Source organism: Corvus kubaryi, unplaced genomic scaffold (genome assembly GCF_017639235.1).
Source record: "Corvus kubaryi isolate FWS band 111438036 unplaced genomic scaffold, C.kubaryi_AGA036_p1.0 137, whole genome shotgun sequence".
NCBI classification, from domain to species: Eukaryota; Metazoa; Chordata; class Aves; order Passeriformes; family Corvidae; genus Corvus; species Corvus kubaryi.
In genome coordinates, this window is record NW_024580671.1 from 18,608,005 (window position 1) to 18,627,676 (window position 19,672).

Consider the following 19,672-nt stretch of genomic DNA (forward strand, 5'->3'; position numbering starts at 1 on the left):
CCCCCCAGACTATCTTGCTGTTAATTGCCCATCATTGTCCTGCCGCCTGACTCAGAGATAACTCCCTCCGGACTATCTTCTGTTAATGAGCCTAATCAACACTCTGCCTCATGACTCGTTACCCCATTGTGAGATGCTCCACCCAGAGGGAGGAACCAAGCATCCCATCGTGGATATAAGCTGAGGCTGAACACCAGAGACACCGGGCTTCCCACTGGATTTCCAGAGGACAGGAGCTACACAGCCACCACTGGACTTCCAGAGGAAGAGCAGACTGTTTCACTACAGGATCACTGCTTCAGAGGACTGCAGCCACCATTCTACCAGACTGCTACCACCACCCTGCCTAACAGGGTGTCAGGTTGTACCTTGACTCTGTCAGTTTGACAGTGTTTTCTTTTACCTTTTTTTCCTCCTTTTCTTTAATTTCCATTAAATTGTTATTCTGACTTGGTGCCTCCCACTGGTTTGTTTTCAAACTAGCACAACTTCTTGGCCAAGGTCTGCTGCATAGATTCACCTGTAGGAGCTGTTGGCCCATGGCATACACCATGATGCCAGTCCCAGCAGAAAAGTCAGGGTTTTGCTTGTATATGTTAACAGATACCAAACAGACCTGGTCTCATTTTTGCTTTGTTGGAAACATCTTTCAATAAGTGGTGTCAGACAAAAGTATTAAACACTGAAATATAAGTATCTCTGGCCCCTGGGGAAGAAACAAAATGACCTAAGACCTACTTGAGAAAAGCTGGTATGTGTGGAGAGAAAACATTAGATTCTGCAAATGAATGACAAAATTATCTATCAAATTATTCACCACCACTTCCTAGGGTAGCTATAAAGTCTGTATGAATGTTTGCTACTTTTTCCAAAGATAAAATAAATATGAAACATTAAAATATTTATGGAAATATTCAGTCTTGCAAATGCTTAATTTTTCTGTCATTTTGCATTACATATACATCATAGGTAAAAAAATATTTTATACTGTCGGTGACATCCCAGGACTGAACACACGCATAAGAGTTTGGACTGAGATCAGAGTCTAATTTTTTTCCACCGGCAAGTAGGTGCAGGCTGGGACCCAGCCCTTGTGGGCACGGCAAGGACTTCCTTGTGCGCGGGAAGCCGCCGGGAAGTCAGGAGCAGTCTCGGCTAGGCGGGGCACGGCAGGACCTCGCCCGCTGCTGCCTCCTGCTCCTCCTCGTGCCAATAAATCACAGAAGCATAGAATTGTTAGCGTTGGGAGGGACCTCTGGAGATCATCTAGTCCAATTTCCCTGACAAGGCAGGGTCACCCAGAGCAGGTGGCCGGATGGGTTTTGAATGCCTCCAGAGAGAGAGACTCCACGACTTCTCTGGGCAGCCTGTTCCAGTGCTCTATCATCCTCTGTGTGAAAAGGTTCCTCCTTACAGGTGAAACTTTCTGGGTTTTCTGTGTTTCTGTGGTTTTTTCCACGTTCTGTCACTGTGCACCACTGCAGAGAGCCAGCCACCATCCGACTGACACCTGCCTTTGAGATACTTATATGTGTTAATGTGATCCCTTCTCAGTGCTCTCTAGACTAAACAGGCCCAGCTGCTGCAGTCTCTCCTCATAAAAAGAGATGCTCCGGACCCCAAATGACCTTTGTGGCCCTCAATTGGACCCTCTCCAGCAGCTCTTTGTGTTTCTTGTACTGAGGAGCCCAGAACTGAATACAGCACTCCAGACGTCGCCTCACTAGGGCCGAGTAGAGGGGCAGGACCACTTGGTGGCCATACTCTTCCCTATGCACCCCAGGCTACCACTGGCCTCCTTGCCTCAAGGGCACACTCGGATTATAGCCCGAGATTTCCTCTTTTCTTTTCCTTCGGGAGGCTCCGCGTTTGCAGGTATCTGTACCCGAAGGCGAGAGGCTGCACCAGCGGCGCCTTCTCCGTGACCCCCGGTCCCGCCGGGGCTGACTCACGGCCGGGCGGGGCGGGGCGGGCCGGCGGCGGCCGGCGGGGATTGGCTGCCGGGCCGGCGGCGGCCGGCGGGGATTGGCTGCCGCGCGGCCTTTGTTCGGCTGCAGCCACTGCTGCAGGGCAGCGGAAGTTTGAGCGTCGCGGGGCGCGCGAGCGGAGCGTCCTCCGTGGGAGCTGCCTCACAGCCGGACCCGCGCCGCCATGAACCTAGAGAATAAAGTGAAGAAGGTAAGGGGGGCTGCCCGCCGGGTTATCTGCCGCCCCCGCCGGTGTCCGCTCACCGGAGAGTGGCGGATCCGCCTCGTCGCTGCAGCCCCCGCGGGGACTGCCCTGGGGTCGCCTCCCCGGTGCCGGGATCAGCCCTTTCCGGCGCCCCGCTCTTCCTGCCCGGCCCCCGTCGCAGAGGTGGGAGGCAGGAGAGCTGCCTGCCGGGGACCTTCCGCTGCCCCGGTGCCCATAGAGCCGGGCTGCCTCGCTGCTCCCGACCGTAGGTAGTCGCCGCAGTCGGTGCCCCAGGTGGGGACGTACCGCTGTTCTGTCATGCAAGTAAAACATGTGTTCGGTCCCCCCAGTAAACCCCTGAGATCTGAGAGTTGTTTTCATATATGTACCCTGTGTATGTAGGTATGAAACTTAAATTGCAAGCAGCCAAGACTCTGTCGCTACGTTAGTGATTATTTTCTGACCTGTGATGTGACTGACTCCTTACAAGTGTGATGTCAGCCTTCCTATGCATTACCCCCTTGAGCAAGAAGCCTGGGGTTGGTTTTTCTTTCTTTTTAAAGGCGTATTGATTAGTTAGTTGCGTCAGACTGGCAAGAAACAAAAGGTAAGTAACAGAAAGCAATGGGTAATCCAATTGTATTAAATCTCTTTCCAAAACTTACAATTTAAAACTTCCTATGTAAAACTGACTTAAGGTGGGATATTCATAGGCCTCTGCTTCTAGTTGTTTCACAAATTAAATGTAGTGCTAAAGCACTGACTTTTTTAAATTAAAAACTTATTTGTAGTATCTGTTTTGATACTATATGATATGGGAAAAGGAGCTTTATATGTGAACATGAGTTAAATCTGTACATAACCTTCATTGATATATGAGAACTAGTCTTTTGAAATGCATGTTGTATGAACGTGTGTGGGGTTTATTCCTCAACTGTTTTATTTAAAGGTAGCAACTTGTTTTAAAATACACATATGCATTTTTGTATACCTATGTGCTTTTCCAGCTTGCAGGCCAGAAACTGACTCGGGAATGGAAGTAGTTGTTTAGTGTGGAAGGCTACCTGTTAAGGCTGAATCCTAGCAATGGTTAGCCTTGAGCTACAGCTTGCTTCAAGTGATGTCAGCACATGATAGTGTCACTTGGGTGAGGATCCTGCTTTGGAGGAACTGCCTGTATCAACCCCCAGTCACTAGGCCATCAGTGAATAGATGGGTGTAGCTAAGTACTATCGCTGTCTTTAGAAGCTCGTTGTGTGCACAGGGTTGCTCCCCTTGTGTGACTCCTTGTATGTAATGAAAATCAGCTTCTTGAGTAGATTTGCTTATATTTACTAAGCACGATTTCAAACTGAAACTTAATGGCATCACAGAGCTTGTTTGCTGGAAGTTTATTGAAATCCAGGAGGTGAGAGACACATATTTGTGGAAGATAGAGCAGTCTAATTCAGAATTTATTCCTCTAAAGAGAAAATAAATATGGGGTGTGAAATGACTGATAAAATTCTGCTGATAATGGAGTCTTGGTTTGAGTGAACTTGTAGTTGCTGAACATCTGCTTTAAATTGCACTGTCATTATTGGGTAGTTGTGTGTGGTTTAAATTTATTTTACTATTTTTGTCATATTTTTCTTCGCTCATCTTTTACTTTTCTCCTTTATCAACTTCGAAGATTCTGAAGACTTTTCTGAGCCTGCTCAGATAGACACAGAAGCTACAGCTGCAAAAGAAAACCAGCAAAGCTCTGTTTATTGAAAGTAGTTTGTATTTCTATTCTGTTCTGCTTTAATATTAATATGCAGAGATGTCTATGATTTGAAAAACTTCACATTTTCTCTGTTTCTACTCTATGTATATTCAGAAAACTATTTCTGTTATTGAGCTGTTTCCCCTGCCTTGCTCTCATCTTCTCCTCATCTTTTTTTCTCTTTGTAACTTGGGTGAAGCTTATTTCCCAAGAGAACAGAAGAGTATCTGTTCCGAGGGAGAACTGGGAAGCTTTGCTAGGCACCAGAGAGTTTGGTACAAAATTCTTCTTTTTTGACTACCAAGATTTATTTAACCAAAACTTCTTAGATTCTGTACACTGATTAGAATAACAGTTCATGTCAACTCTGGAATAACTGTGTATCTTCTTTTTCTGACCTTTAATTCCAATTCTCAACCTGTTTGTTTTATTATCTTTTTGCTTCTCTCTTTTTTGTCAACTTCCCTCTTTCTTGAAGGGTGGAAGAACATTCTGAGAAGTTTCCAGTCAAGTTTATCAAAACCAGTAAACTACTTGGCTTTTAGAAGAAACTTCTCCTGAGGTGGAGATGCCTGTGTCAGAGTTTGTCTGTCAGCAGCAATGGGTTGCTTTACCACAAGTTGTAGTTCTCACCTTTTTTTGTCTTGCACCCTGCACCAAAATAGCTTAAGTCCTCCTACAAAATGTACTTTGTACTTTATGTAGCTTTCCATTTTGTAGTGACTTGTATGTATTTATTGCCTGGCAAAAAACGTGGTAAACATTATGGACTGCTGAGTGGCTAACCTGCCTGTTGGGTTGGAAATTCCTAGAATACTGGGGTGAAGAAAGCAGGAATTGTCATGTTGTCCCCAGATAAGTAATTCCATTGCTTTTTTGAACTCTTTAAGTTTGAGTTTAGATGTTGTCTATTCTGTAGTCCTGGTGTTCAGCAGAGCAGAAGGAAATGAATGCCTGTTGGAGCAGCATGCAGTGTGGAGGCTCAGACACTCAGCTGATGCTGTAGAAAAGCTTCTTCCCCTGCCTGCAACTGCTAATTTATAACTGTACAGGGTAATATATTAGGATGTTTTCTGTTTCTGGAAAACTTGATAGATGAAGCTTCCAAGGTGACATTCCTAAGATTTCTCTAAGTGTCAGTAATCCATGAGTCCCCTATTCAGTTCTGAGCTTCTGTATTGTCTCTTTGGAAAGCTGCTACATACATTTATATCTACATGTCTAGATTTGTATAAAGAAAAAAAGCACTCAGAGAAAGTCTGTTTTCCTTGTTGGTACCAGGTTTGGTGGGTTTTTTTCTCCAAATGTAGCAGTTCTAGCACAGTTTGTCTGAATGGAATTGCTTCCTTCCAGCGGAAGACTGCTAGGACTCCAGCAATGTACCTGTTCAGCAGGAAGAAATCCTGCCCCACCTGCCACAATATCTAACCCATCCTTTCAGCAGTGGATACCTTATATGTTTGCTGCCTTGTGACAGGAAAGCACCAGTCCTGTTTAACATACCCTTCTTAAGGAATCTTAAGGGCACAATTACTTGGGTCAGACTTTTAATTTAAGTTCTACTATTTGGTTTCTTTCATGTCTTGTAAAACTCATCTTGCTGTCTTAACAAGTGGCCAAAGCAACCAGTACTACCTTGTAGCCAGATGTCTTGCTTGATCTGAATCCTGGGCTCTGGACAACCGCAGCCTGCCAGAAACAGAAAATTTCAGCATGAACTTTCTGCACTGAGCAATGTATGTGCAGAACATATGCAAATGTGTGAAATAACGTGTAACTTTTTTGCAGTCAGTTCACCATGCTTTTTATACATATTAAATGACTGGCAAACATCTAGGCAGTGAATAGTGTCTTTTTGGCTGCCTTGTGAATACTGAGACCTTCATGGTCTGTTACAATTTCCCTTTCAAGGGGATGGGGAGTTTAAGGGCAACTGTACAATTTTCTCCTTTTTTTCTCAGAAGAGATTGGATTTGCTCTTGCATTTGAGGATCATGAAGATAGTGTTGTGTATAAAAATATTGCACAACAGAGCTGAAGGCTAAAAACAGTATCTCCAGCTTGAAAAGTACTTGTGAAAAAAACAGACCACTGCTTCTCCCAAATACAATACATGCTGTGTTCTCAAACCTTGCTTTGAGGCTATAGGGAAAATGAAGATTTAATGCTTTGTGTTGAAGACTCTAGCAGAACTTTGTTCTAAAAGTCTGGATTCCTGCCCTGTCTGCCACCTCTGAACTTGGTAAAATGAATCAGTAGGTCACAGTCCTGCTTTTCATCCCTGCTGGCAGCATGGTCTCATGCTTCACTAGAGAAAATAAGAATCTGGCAGTGAGTCTGTTCCATATAAACTTTCACAGTATAATACTGGCTTTATAAAAAGAACTTTGATTGTGATGGAGAAGGGGCCAGGCAGTCTGGGGGGAAGAGATGCAACTTCTCTAAAGTGGAATTTGTGCATGGTTATTTTTCTATGGTGTGAGACTTAGTTTGTTCTGTTACAGTTGGAAAACCAAACACAGAGTGCTTTAGACATTGCTAAGTCAACAACTGTAATGATCTTTGATAAGTGAACGGTGAATAAAGTATGTATAGGAGCAAAGTCAACTTTTCTGTGTTTTGCAAAGCATGATTTAGTAATGTCTGCTGGGCTGCACTTCCTGTTGAGGTCACTGTTTGTTTTGGTGTTACTGCTATGGAAACCCATTATAGTAGATCTTTTCTGCTGTTTCATATGTACAGTAAGATCAAGGAAATGTACTTTGATTCAGGAGTGAGTTTTGCCTGCAAGTAGAAGAATGAAAACATTTATGAAGATGTGAGAGGAACTACCTCAGTTTTGTTCACATGGAAACTAAGTAACTGCTTCCTGCATGTGCTGTGGGGTTTGAGGGTTTTTCCCCTATCAAAGTTAAAAAAAAAATTTTAAATTTTGTGGTGAGTTTTTTGAAACACCTGTCTGAATCCACACCTCTAGTTATTTTTTGTTCAGTATCCCTGGATAGAAGCTTGGCAAATATGGCAAGGCTAAATTAAACTTTTTGACTTTTACTTTTTTTTCCTATGGCAAAAGTACTCCCCAGGTGTCTGACTATAAAATATCATGAAATGCCTGAAGAGAAGGTCAAGAAACTCTTTGAATGCAGGACTGCGTGACTTTTAAGATCAGATGGAGCTTTCTTGGATAGGGTATAACTATAAGCCAAGTATTTTACAGCAAGGGGGAAAATTAGCTTACTTTGAGTTACAGTATTCTGTCATAAAAGTAACAAAGATCTGCTTCTGCAGTTGTTCCTGGAAAAAAGAAAGAAGTGTTTCTATTTTCCTCCAAGTAAGTAATAATAATGGTGAGTAGCAATTGTCAATGAAACTTGATTGGTAAATGTTGCTTAAAACAACTTTTTTTACTTCAAAAAAGTGTACTGAACATGTCATGCAAATTACTGTCTTCTTCCTGGCAGATACAAAGTTTATAGATATTTACATCTACCCCCTTGTAACTGTAATGTAGTGTATTTTAAAGTTGTATTTTACAATCTATCCTAAATAGATATGCATGTTTAATTTATATATAACTAATACTTATGAGCATGGGATGTGTGTGTGTATATATATACATATATATGTGCATGGTGTTTTATAGAGGTGTGTATGTACAAAACCCCCTAATACATAGTTTTTGCTGATGACCAAAATTGGTGGGGTTCTTTTAGGGCCTGGTGACCTTCAGGAAGAGTAGGGCTGCTAAGATGAAAGCATGTCACACTTGTTACCTAGAGTCTTAAAATTAGTACAGATCAGGGGAGTAAGGAGGCTTCTGTCCTGACATTTCCAGAATATACCTGATCTAACTTGTACTCCAGTACTGCTGTGTATGTGTTTCTGGTTTTGTTGTTTTGGTTTGGTTTTTAAGTCTGCCTAACTCTTTATTTGTGCCTTGTTTTCAGTCTGAGGTTGTCTAGCTACAGCTTTTAAAAGCAGAAAAAAAGCAGCACTTTCCTGCATGACTAAAGCTCCTAAAAAATGAATATGTAGGTGTCCAGGCCTGCTTCTGAAAACCTAATATTAGAGGATGCAACTGGGTAAGAGTGCTGATGTCAAAACAAATACATGGAGTATTATGAAAATGCCTCTGCAGTACTGGATGATGGATAGTGTGGTATTGGAGGTTTAGAGATAGTGTTACAGTGTGTGTCAGATGCATGCAAACTAAGCTAGTGTAATGCTGCACTTTGTGAATAAGGAAGGCTTGTTTTCTGTCCAGCTGAGCTAGCTTTAATAGTTGTTAGGCTTTTGAAGGTACACTATGTAGCAGAGTTCTTAAATATTTAATTTCTGAGCTATTTGATATTTAGTAGAAGATATCACAATAAAATAAATTCCTGGGACTTATGTATTATCAGGCAACTGCAGCTCCTTGATTTATTCTTCTACCTGTCCTGCCCAAATTATTTTTCAAATATTTTTCTTGGATGCAATCACTTTTTGGCATCCTTCTTTCTGTGCAAAATGAACTTCTGTACCCAGGCTTCTTAATTCCAGTCAACTTTTCCCTAAATGAAAATGCATATTAAAAAACCCCATGTCACATTTGCAATCAATTTTATTAGACATGTTAAAAACAAATACAGAGTGGTTCATGGGATACTGTTCTTCATTACGGATCTGAATTTTTTTTTCTTCTCATACAGTGTCTGTCAAAGTCTTATAAGAGCATTGTCCAGATATTCATATGTCTTTGGTAGTGGTTTGTTCTTTTTTTCATTATGGAATCTTAAGAAGTAGCATCACTCTTCTGTTTTTAAAGATTAAATGTTGTAACCTATTTTAATTTTCAGTTTGTTGTGTTTCCTTGCTAGAGAAGACTTCTGATGGTACAGAATGGTACAGATGCAAGATCAGGTCTCAGCAACAGAGCATGCATAGCAATGAGATTTCTCATGGGTTTTTTGGGATTTTTTGTTTGTTGTTCTTGCTTTACCTTCCCTTTTTTAAAAATGCCTAAAGCACATTAAGATGTACTAGAAATCTGTTGTGCTATTCAGGTGTTTTCCCACTCAAACATCCAAATAGATCAACAGTTAGGTAATCTTCAAAACAGAACATTCCTAGCATTTTATGGTAAATCCAAGAATAGCTTTAACATGGATCAGTTCTGTGTTTGGAGCACTGAAGAGCACAGGAGAAAGATCTGCAAAAAGGATAATGAAGAAGATTTAGTTCTAATCTGAGCCTCACTGTTAATTGTTGCAATCCATTCTCACTGTATAGCCACATGCTTTCAAATTCTGGAGGGATCTGTAACACTGGAAAGGTTTTTGATCTTTTGCAGAGGCGAAGTACCAGTATGATGTCTTACTGTCTGTTGCAGGGTGAAGCTCACCTGTTTGGTGGTACAGGAGTCCTCTTGGGGTGAGGAAGGAAAAGCAGCTGAGGCCTGAGTTAATTCTGGTCTCTGGGTGGGACTGAGGAGATAAGAAATCTTCGATAAACTTAAGAATAAACCCTTCTGATAAGTCAGGTTTGAACTATTTCATAGGAACTGCTGTTTCTCTTGCACATCTGAACAAACTCTTAGACACTTGAGTATGATCATTTGAGTTTTTAAGATGACAGTAAGCTTGTGTTCATGACTCCTTACTGTAAAGTCAGCCAGCTTTTGTCACTGGATTCCAGTCTGAACTGAAATGGGGCAGTTTTTCACTAATTGTCACTTGGCTGTAACCATTTAAAGTTTTTTGCCCTTGAGTATTATGTAATCTTGAAAGCAGCATGCAATGGGAGATCTCAATCATAGTTACATCATCTTCAGTGCTCAGGCTATTTAAATCTATATTGGGTATTTTAGTAATACCAGATGGGTTTGGTTAGCTTCTGCTGTAAAATGAAAATTAATGGTGGTAGACGGACAGGAACCTTCTTCTGGCACTATTTCAGCTGACCTATCTGTGCCATTTCTCCCATAACTCCGTTTTTGGGGAAAATGGGTTCCCTCCTGTTCTCAGGCATGCATTACCTCTGCTGTGCTCAGCCTGCTCTGTATCTCTTGAGTGCTTCAGCTTCGAGCTGACCATGTTCTACGTGGGGATAGACATGGGGATAGATATGGGTCGCAGTAAAGAAGCAGCACACTGCAGTTTTAGGCTTTCTGAATTTCCTAAACTGCAGCTGAATTGGCTGCTGAAGAAGAAAGTGACTTCTGAGGCTGATGCTTCCTTAGAGCTGAAGGATGTCCTGTTACAGGACTCTGGAGAGATGTGTAATGCACCGATTTCTAGATAACAATAGCCCACAGTGCTTTTGAGTTTGGCTGGTTTATATCTTAATTTTTGGCAAGCAGCCACGTAGTTTCTCTGTCAGAACAAAGGTTGAGGCTGTGTGTGCATCTAGAATCACATCTAATCTGGTTTTCAGTGTGCCTCTCAGTCTTCAGCTAAACCTTTTCCATAAGGTGCCCAGACATCCCTTCTTTCTGTTTCACAGCAAACTGAAAAAAGAAGTTTCATTTGCTCATTCATTTGTCTCAAGCTGCACAATCGTTTACATAATGATGTGCTCATTATTTCTAGGGAGGGAATGTAGAATCCTGTATTTCTGAAGAAATCTGCCCTGACACTGCTGGCTGTGAAAGTGCAAGTAGACTGGCTGGTTGTTGTCCCTGTAATCTGGAGAGAGAATATGTTCTGGGTGGAGCATTTAGATAACACGTATTTCCTCTCCTTAATTTGTTTCTGAAGAGGGTTTTTTTTTAGCTGAAAAGAAAAACAAAAACTTAAATGTTAGGAGGCTTGTAAATTATAGCTAAAATGGATTTTGCAATCTTTTAATATTTCTTACTTGAATATCAGATTGTTTTGGGAATTCTTGAAATGTCAAGGTTATTTCTCTCTACTATAAAACAGTATTCTCTAAACAAGTGATCCTATGTTTCCAAATCTTGTAATTACAGTACTAAGGAGTTTATCACTATTTCTCTTTCTTCTCATTCCACTCTTTTTGAAGGAAGGGATAGCCTGAGAGCATAAAGAAATAATGCCAGTTTGTAACTGAAGTAGCAACAAGAGAGAATAGGTTAATGGTGTCTTTTTTGGGGGGGGGCCGCGCTGGGGGTTTTGGGGAGTTTTGTTTGGTTTAGGGCACTTCAAGCATATTTTAACAGCTTTTTAGAGAGGATGACTTTAGAAACCAGAGAAACAACACTAAATAAAAAACAACCTGTCTCTCCTTCCTTCTTGCCATTCCCGGCCGCCCCCCCCAAAAAAAAAAGGCAGTTGTCTTGTGTTGGTTTAGCTTCCTTTTTCCCTTTAGAAAACATCCTGGCCAACATCTTGTTCTCTTTGAGTGTGAATTGAGAGGAGTGCTCGGTTTTTTTGTGGTACGTAGTGGCTGTGCATGCATATGGGGATCTCCAGATTGCAGATGAGAGGACTCCTATAAATGCCCATCTTCAGTGGAGATGAACTTTTATTAACCAGTTAGTATATCAAAAGTGTGGCTGATGAAGAAACCTAATCTTTTAAGTTATGTTTAGCTTACATACCTACTGGTAGACTTCAGGTTAGCACCTGTAACATGTGAACTTCTTGAGCCCCTAGGTTGATGAAGATGTCACCAGGATCACAGCCAGCTTGTATTTCATCTTGCAGATGTGCAAGAAACAGTGTTATGTCCTTCCCTGCAGTAGCTTAATAGCTGCCAGCATACGTCTTTTGTCTAAATAGATCACAATCTTCAGGAAAGTTTTCGTCAGGGATGTCTGATGACTGTTGAGGCAGTGATCCTTTAAATTATAAAATCACTGAAAATATGCCATTTGCTGCATTTTGCTGTGTGTTCTGTATTAAACAAGTGGTTTGTGAATAATCTTATCTTTATTTTGGACAAACAAGTTGAAAGTTGATCTGGTTTATATCCTTGTACAAACAACAATAGTAGTATGATTTTGCTAAGTAAATGGCAAACTTAATAATAAAACTGTATCACCACATCTAATTAACTCTGACATTGTGTTGTTGTTGCCAGGACAAAAATTAGTACCAGAAGTTGTCAGTTCTAGCTCAGTTTCCATTCATGGTAAAAGCCAAACTGCAGGTGAGCTGTTTCTACCTACAGCTCATTGGGAGCGCTCCTTGTGCTGCCTGGGGGTGTGGGGATGGGTTCCTCTCTGCGTGTTGGGCATGAGCCTGCATACCCAGCTGTGGCCACATTTCCATGGTCCTTCATGTGTCTCATTTGAGAGCAGTGTTCCTCAACGGTTTAAAGCGCTGGAGTGAGACATTTGAAATTTACTGCGTTATATGAATGCATAAGTTATCGTGCTTCATATTTGTTTTTCACCTCATACTTCAGGTGGCTGTTACTTGGTTAAATTTGCTGATGTGTTGCTATGTTGTGTGAATACCTAGCCTTTACTGTGCATTGTTTTTTATAGTCTCTCATATATCCTCTGCTAAATGAATTGGTCATCCATACTTTTGAAACCCTTTGCATATCACTTCTGGTCATTGCTTTTGCTTACTGTGGTGTTTTTCTTTCCCCTCGGAAAGTAAGCTGGTATGAGTCCAGCTGAAATGTAATTGTACAGGGTATATGCTACTCTCAGTTACTATCAGAGTAGCCTCAAATATACTCAGAAATATTAGACATATCACTTAGTTGTTTCCTTTATTCCAGGTTAGTGCATATAAATGTGGGGTCTGTTTATTTCTTGATCTCCTGTATTTTGCCAAGTCATATACTGTAAATCACTTTGTCCAGACAGCTGGATTAAATTGACTTGAGATCTTCTGGCCTCACTACTGTGGTTTCACAGCCTTAGACCCAAGGAAATGCTGCAAAGAATCTACTACTTCTCTCATGTGAAGTTTGTAGAGCAAGCTGGGCTGGGGAGACAAGTCGCCAGAAAAATACTTGGTTTTGTCTAAGGCTAACTCTGCCTGCTTAGCTCAACCCTGTGTACAGGCTTGTGTGAACACTGCTACTTATATGGATACAGTAGGAAGGTGAGTGGATCCCAAAATGCTGTCCTTATGTCAGCTTAGTCAAATGCTTAATCTTTTGCTTTAGCTGTTGATTGCAGATTATAAAGGCATCAGTAAGATCATTCATGCAGCATAATTCTTGAAGCTGACTGTAGTCATCTTGCTCTGTACACAGATGGGCTTGGGCCATGAGGAAGGATTTGGTGCCCCCTGCTTAAAATGTAAGGATAAGTGTGAAGGATTTGAACTTCATTACTGGAGGTAAGTGACACCAGGTGTATCCTAAGCTGTGACTCAGCACTGCAGACCTTGACGCATGTATGCAAATGTCTAAGTAACCACTTAAGTTCTCTCTCTCAATTAAACTATTAAGATGCTTCAAAAAAGCTGACACAGTTCAGGGCCAGAACCTGTCAGCTACGTAACAACAGAGTATCTAATCACTTGTGAACATACATTTCATCTGCCCTGAAGTGAATGGTAGTACTTCTACTGCAGCATTTGCTTTAGCCGACTGAACAGTTGAAGTAGATTTGTAAAAATATGTCTAGCCTTATGATACAAGACATGACAGGAAAGAAGTGTGTTTTATCTCTGTAATAAAATGCTTTTTCAACTCCTGACTAAATACATAAACTTTGATCTGAGATGCTAGGTAAAATTATTTTGAAAATATGTTGAAACTTTTTATACACCTACAACTTCAGGTGGGGAAGAAGTGTCACAATTCAACTAAGTTAGATAATACTGAGCCTTGGATGGTGTGCTGATCCTAAACCAGTGAGTTGATGATAGCAGTAAATAGTCTGTCATTACTTGTTTAGAAACTTTGTATATTATTAAGACCTTTCTTGTTTTACTGAAACAAGATGTATATATGTATATTAATGCATATTTGTATCAGTGGCCCAGTTCACTCATAATACTGGGTGTGCTTTAAGATGTGGCTTAGTAATTCTAATTTTGTAGAAAAAAGGTCTTTCTCAAAGGGAAAAGCCTGAAAAGAACAGAAAAATAATTGTTAGTAGCACTAGCACATGCTATCAATGAAAATTACTGCATTTAACCAATGCTGTCTAATTACAGTGAAAATTGCATTTGCAGTAGAGCTTTGTTTTGTGGGGTTTTATAAGGTAGCCATAGTGGCATTAGTTGCTGAGAAGGCCTAGGAGATTTTACATCTTTGTCTAAATGTTTGACTGCAGATGAGACTGTTTAGAAAACAATCAGCCAAACAAAGACAAAACACAGCAAAAACTTGATATAAGTTGATACATAATCAAGAAGTTATAGTCTTATCTGTAATATGTAGCTGTAGAAACAACTTACAAACAATGACATGGATCAAGAAGTGATAATGCACTAGTAAGTAAATGTGCTCATCTAAAGATAAAAGATGTAATTAATTTATGGAAAGACTTTTTCAATACGCACTGTGTTTCTGAGGGGGTGTGTGTAGAAGTAATAGTAAAATAAAGCAGAATTAATGTGTGTAAGTAATGCAATAAAAGAGAATTTTAAGAAGTACAGGAGTCAATAGTGTTTATCCATGGTTAGATGAGAAATTGTATTACTTTCTACTTGAAAGCTCTTTTGTTCATAGTCACTGTGATAGATGGGGAAATCACGAGTGGGGGAGGAAAAAGTCCAGTTAACTTTCTCTTTTGTTTTTTTTTTTTTAACTTTTTCTGAGTTCCTAATGTTATACCTTGTAATTGCTAGTTTTTTCTTCAACATGAAAGAATTTGGAGTAAAAAGAAGTAAAATGGCTAAAGTGGTTTAGTCACATCACAGTATGATTGCAAAGTCAAAATGTGCCTTCTTCTGTGTATATTTGGGGATTTTTGCCTGTTTTTCTTTATCTGTGTTGCACTATCTTCCTGTGGTTAGGGCTCATTGTGTCAGGTCCTGAATACATAGCTCATCAGAACACTGTCTCTCCTAGAAAGTAAGAGCTTGTAGGCAGCATGGAGTAAAGAGAAAGTAATGAAAAATATGTAAAAACAGTGACTATTTAGCTAAGATTTAATTTGGAAATTGAGTTCATATAGGATAGACCAGATAAATAAGGTGGTTGGAAGTAGTCTGAGAAGTTTCATCGAAGTGTCAGACAAACATGGTACATGCCTCCGAAACAGTCAAAAAGTTCACAATTGAAACAATTCAAGAATGGGTTAGAAAATGCTGTTTCTCCAGCTGAGCTGTTGCTGGGGGCAATAAGGGTGTGAATCTGAAGTCTTAATTCAGCTTTTTGTAAGTAGTTTTCAAAGGAAAAGATACATTAATATTCTTTGCATGATGCATGTATTTTAGTAGTCCACCACTTAAATGGAAAGTGATGCATCCCAAATATCTGTTTATTTAGTCCTTAGTGTTTAAATCTGAAACTGTTTTAAGTAGGAACAAACCGTAGCATAAGTGGACAGAATATTGTCTTTATAACATGAATAGTCAAAATCAGTTCAAGTTTACCCACTTTTTTCATTGCTACTCCTCTGTAAAAGACAAGTGTTGAAGTAAGAATTGTAATTACAGAAACTGTTACACATTGGGAGAATAATTGGGGGTAGGGATTGACCCTCGTCAGCAGCCAAACACCCACACAGCTGCTCACTCCCTGTCCCAAACATCAGGATGGGAGACAAAAAAGGAAGAACAAAAGTGAGGAAACTTACAGGTTGAAATAGTTTAACAGGTGAAGTGATGGGTGAGCAAGTGATGCAAAGGGAATCACTGGCCATCTCCCACTGCACACTGATGCCCAGTCAGTCTCCAGGCAGTAACTGCTCTAGAAGTCAGAAACCCTGACTTCTTCACGCTCTACTTCTGTTGTGTTGCTGATCATGACATTGTATAGCATTTAAACCTCGCTGACCAATTTGAATCAGCTGTGCCCCTTCCCAGCTTCTTTATTTGCCAAGGTGGGGGCAGAGTTCAAAAACGGGGAAGCCTTGACTTTGTGCCAGAAGTGCCCAGCAACAGCAACTCCTGTGGAGGCTGTTTTTGCTGCAAACCCAAAGCACAGTTCCGTAAGGCATTATGAAGACGGTGACCTCTGTGCAAGCCAGATGCAGCCTCTTAAAGCGAGGCAGTAGCGGCCGCGTGTGCCGGGCGTGGTTCTGCTGCGGGCTGTGCAAGGCGGACACTGCCCTCTCCTGGGGACAGCCGAGGAGCTTCAGCACATCGCACAGCTCTTGCTCTGATGCATGAGAACGGTGCTCCTCAAAGAGACAACATGTAATTTCTTTTTGTATTTCCATACAAAAGACCCTCATTTCTTCCTCGGGGGAGTCAGGTTGTAAAGTGCACAAAAAATCCAAGTATACCTATCTAATAGCAGGGCTTTACAAGGAGCTGCTACACCCTTCTTTTCTATACTGGGAGTGTTTGGAATATATCTCTTCTGGGGTGGCACGTGCTATTTTAAGCAGTTTGTGCTGTAAATCTTGACACACTGTGTGGGCAGGTTTTATCGGTGCAGAGCTGTAAATTGAGGCTAGTATAGAAATGGTGGTAAACCAAGCCTTTAGTAAAATTTATCCCTAAATTTTGAAATTCTGATAGCCTCAGTGTTGCGAGCTGAACACAAAATGAGTAAAATGAGAGATGTCGTCTGCATCTGGTAGTTGGATGGTAGTTGACTGGTTAACAGTTACCTGGTTTATCTTAGTGTCTTAATAGCTTTTGCTTTTAAAATTGTCATTAGAATCATGCTTTTGTCCAAGTACAACAGCAGCAGAAGTTGGGGAAGGTCTTCTTCATTCAGGTGTTGGATTTATTTTAGACTGGAAAACAACTCCCACACATATCCAGTGGCTCAGGCAGATTGAAAGAGACTGCTACTCAGTTACATATTGCTCTTTGGGAATGTATTTCCCACTAGAGGGAACTATGGGACTGGAGTCAGAAGTTGCTAAAAGCAGGAGGGAAGGTTCTGATTTATCTTGATTGCGTATATACCAGAAAGCAGTAACTGTCTCTGGTGTGACCTGCCAAGATGTTAAAAAAACTTCAGAAAACAAGACTCTCAAGCTTGGGAATGATCTTTTTCAGCGTCTGGCTTCTCTGCACAGATGCAGTACGTGGAAGGCAGGGACAGCCTTAAGTAGGCTTTAAGATTTTCTCATAGTGCAACTGACAGGGAAGTACTGAGATGCAGTTCAAAGCAGATGCAATTACAACAGCTGTATTAATAGCAAGAAAACATAACAGAAGGAATCACAGCATCACAGACTTGGATGAAGAGGCAAAATGCCTTCTCAGTAAGTTCACTGATGATGCAAAGCTGGGAGGAGCGGCCAATACACCAGAGTACTGTGCAGCCCTTCTGAAGGATTTTGACAGGTTGGAGAGATGGGCAGAGAAGAACCATCTGAAATTCAACAAAGGCAAATGCAGGGTCCTGCACCTGAGGAAAAATAACCCCATTTACCAGCACAGGCTGGAAGCTGACCCTGCTGGAAAGCAGCTCTGTGAAGAAGGGCCTGGGGGTCCTGTGGACAGCATGCTGTCTGTGAGCCAGCAGTGTGTCCTAGGGGCCAGCAAGACCAATGGTGTCCTGAGGTGCGTTCTGCATGTGGAGTGCTGTGTCCTATTCTGGGCTCCTCAGTACAAGAGAGACATGTAGCTCCTGGAGTGGGTTCAGCAGAGGGCAGCAAAGCTGATTAAGGGATTGGAGCATCTCTCTTAAGAGGAAAGGCTGAGGGAGCTGGGCCTGTTCAGCCTCAAGAAGAGACAACTCAAGAGGGGACCTCATCCATGTCTATCAGTATCTGAAGGGAGGGTGCCAAGGGGATGGAGCCCAGACTCTGCTACGTGGTGCCAAGCAGTAGGAGAAGAGGCAATGGGCAGAACCTGATGTACAAGAGGTTCCACCTGAATATGTGGAAGAGCTGCTTTACTGTGCAGGTGACTGAGCACTGGAACAGGTTGCCCAGAGAGGTTGTGGAGTCTCCCTCACTGGGGATATTCAGGAACCCTCTGGACACAGTCCTGTGCCGTATGCTCTAGGTTGGACCAGATGACCCACTTTGGGGTGGCCTACTGTGACTGACTTTCAACCTTACCCTTCTGTGATTCTGTAATGGGAAGAGGTTAGCCTTTCTGCAGGGAGGGCACAAGCCTCAGGATTTGCCAGGTATTTGTTGAGGATTTCTCTATGCTTGCAGCTGCTGCCTCCTGTCACTAGGAGCCAGCATAGGAAGGATCATGATCTATCTTGTTTTTCCTTTCCATGCACCAAAATGTAGAATATCAGGAGGGCAGTTAACACTCGAATTTGGAGAAGGAACTGGAAGTCTTTGATCCTTGCTGTCAGCAGATATTCAGGACACAGGAGTTCATCACTTGAGAGGATGGAATCTCTATACATTTCTTCCTTGTTCTTTCTAACTGCTCAAGACCTGCTAGCAAGGCACTGTCTAATAGTTGTGTCTTTTACAGTGATACACAATTTTTCATTCCACAGATTTTGAAGTTTCCTCCCTATCTTCCATGTTTTGAATGGGAAAAGCTTTTCAAGTTGCTGAGATGTGTGTGAAGGAACATTGCTTTGCTTTGATGAAGTCCTGAGAGCTGTAAAGACATAAGCAGGAGTCCCTAAACCACCTTCAGTAGGGATCTTGCTGAATGTCCTCAAGTGAAGGACGTGTTCAACATGTTTTCAACAATGTAGATGGAGAGAACAAGAAATTTTCCATGCCTGTCCTCTTGACAGAGTCAAAGGAGATAAAATTGTCTAAGCTTATATGTTTTTATGTATTTATATGTCTGAGTGTATATAGCAGCAATTGTTTTTTCTTGCACATGTGAGGTGTTCACTTTAACATCACTGATAAAAATAAAGCGTCAGTTATCAGACAGACTTGTGAAATTTAAATTTGAGGTAGTGAAATGGGGTCACTTCACTGAGATAGCTATGTTAAAGCCAAAGCAATGACGAGCTGTTCTGTTCTAAAGAGAAGTAATTGGCCATATACCTTCTGCAGACGAGACAGTGAGTGACTTATGAGCAGGATTGCGCTGTGGCAACTTAGTGAAAGAAGTTAGGACTAAATTGTAAACAGTACTGTTCAGGAAGAATTATGTGTGTAAGTGTTAACTGGATATCTTTTAGTACTGGAAATTACTCAAGAGGAGAGATTATAAATTAAGACAGGATACTTTTTTTGGCTGTTAGCAGCTGTATGGACATCTTCATATGGCTGAGATCCAGGGGGAGTGTTGGGGAGCATGGGAAATGACAACAACCTAGGGATTTTCCTTTGATTTACTGAGATCTGCTGATGTCAGTTGTGACTCAGCATTCTCCACATTCTTTCTGTATTGTTTTGTCCTGTATTCAGAGGCATAGTGGTACATAAGTCCTAATGCCAAGGCCACTATTACACTTGTAACATAGCCCCTGTAACAGCTTCTTGCAAGCTCTTGACAAAGAATTGTTCACTTAACTTTGAAAGACCAAGGAGATTAGACTGAAATGTACACAGTCAAATTCTTAATTTCAGTGGGTGCAGGAGTGGGGAAGATTAGTGAGTACGTCATTATTTTCAATGCAAGTATAAAGCACAGCAGTTTTATGCCAGTTTTCACAGTGAGTCCCAGGAAGGACCTAAGGACGAATTGTGTGCTTTCACTTCTTTGCAACTACCTATTTATGACGAAAGCAAAAAAAAACCTCTCGCAGATACTGCAGTCAGTGAAACATGTGAAGCCTTCAAGGTGGAACCGAGAATGATGACAGCAGCTGAGTCAGGGTGTTCATCTAATTGAA

The 19,672-nt window shown here is 41.4% G+C and overlaps 1 protein-coding gene across 2 annotated transcripts in view; it reads left to right on the plus strand.

The window, feature by feature from the left end:
- The first annotated feature begins 2,062 nt into the window (after window positions 1–2,062).
- TES (testin LIM domain protein) overlaps window positions 2,063–19,672 on the plus strand; it is a 28,592-nt gene continuing 10,982 nt past the window's right edge. The window contains exons 1-2 of one of the 2 annotated variants that reach the window (XM_042018074.1): window positions 2,063–2,178; window positions 13,076–13,161. In XM_042018074.1, coding sequence (XP_041874008.1) covers window positions 2,152–2,178; window positions 13,076–13,161 — 113 coding nt within the window. In that variant the 5' untranslated portion in view covers window positions 2,063–2,151. Of the gene's footprint in view, window positions 2,179–8,021; window positions 12,011–13,075; window positions 13,162–19,672 lie in introns of those variants that run through there. The other variant, XM_042018075.1, reaches the window with a different exon arrangement.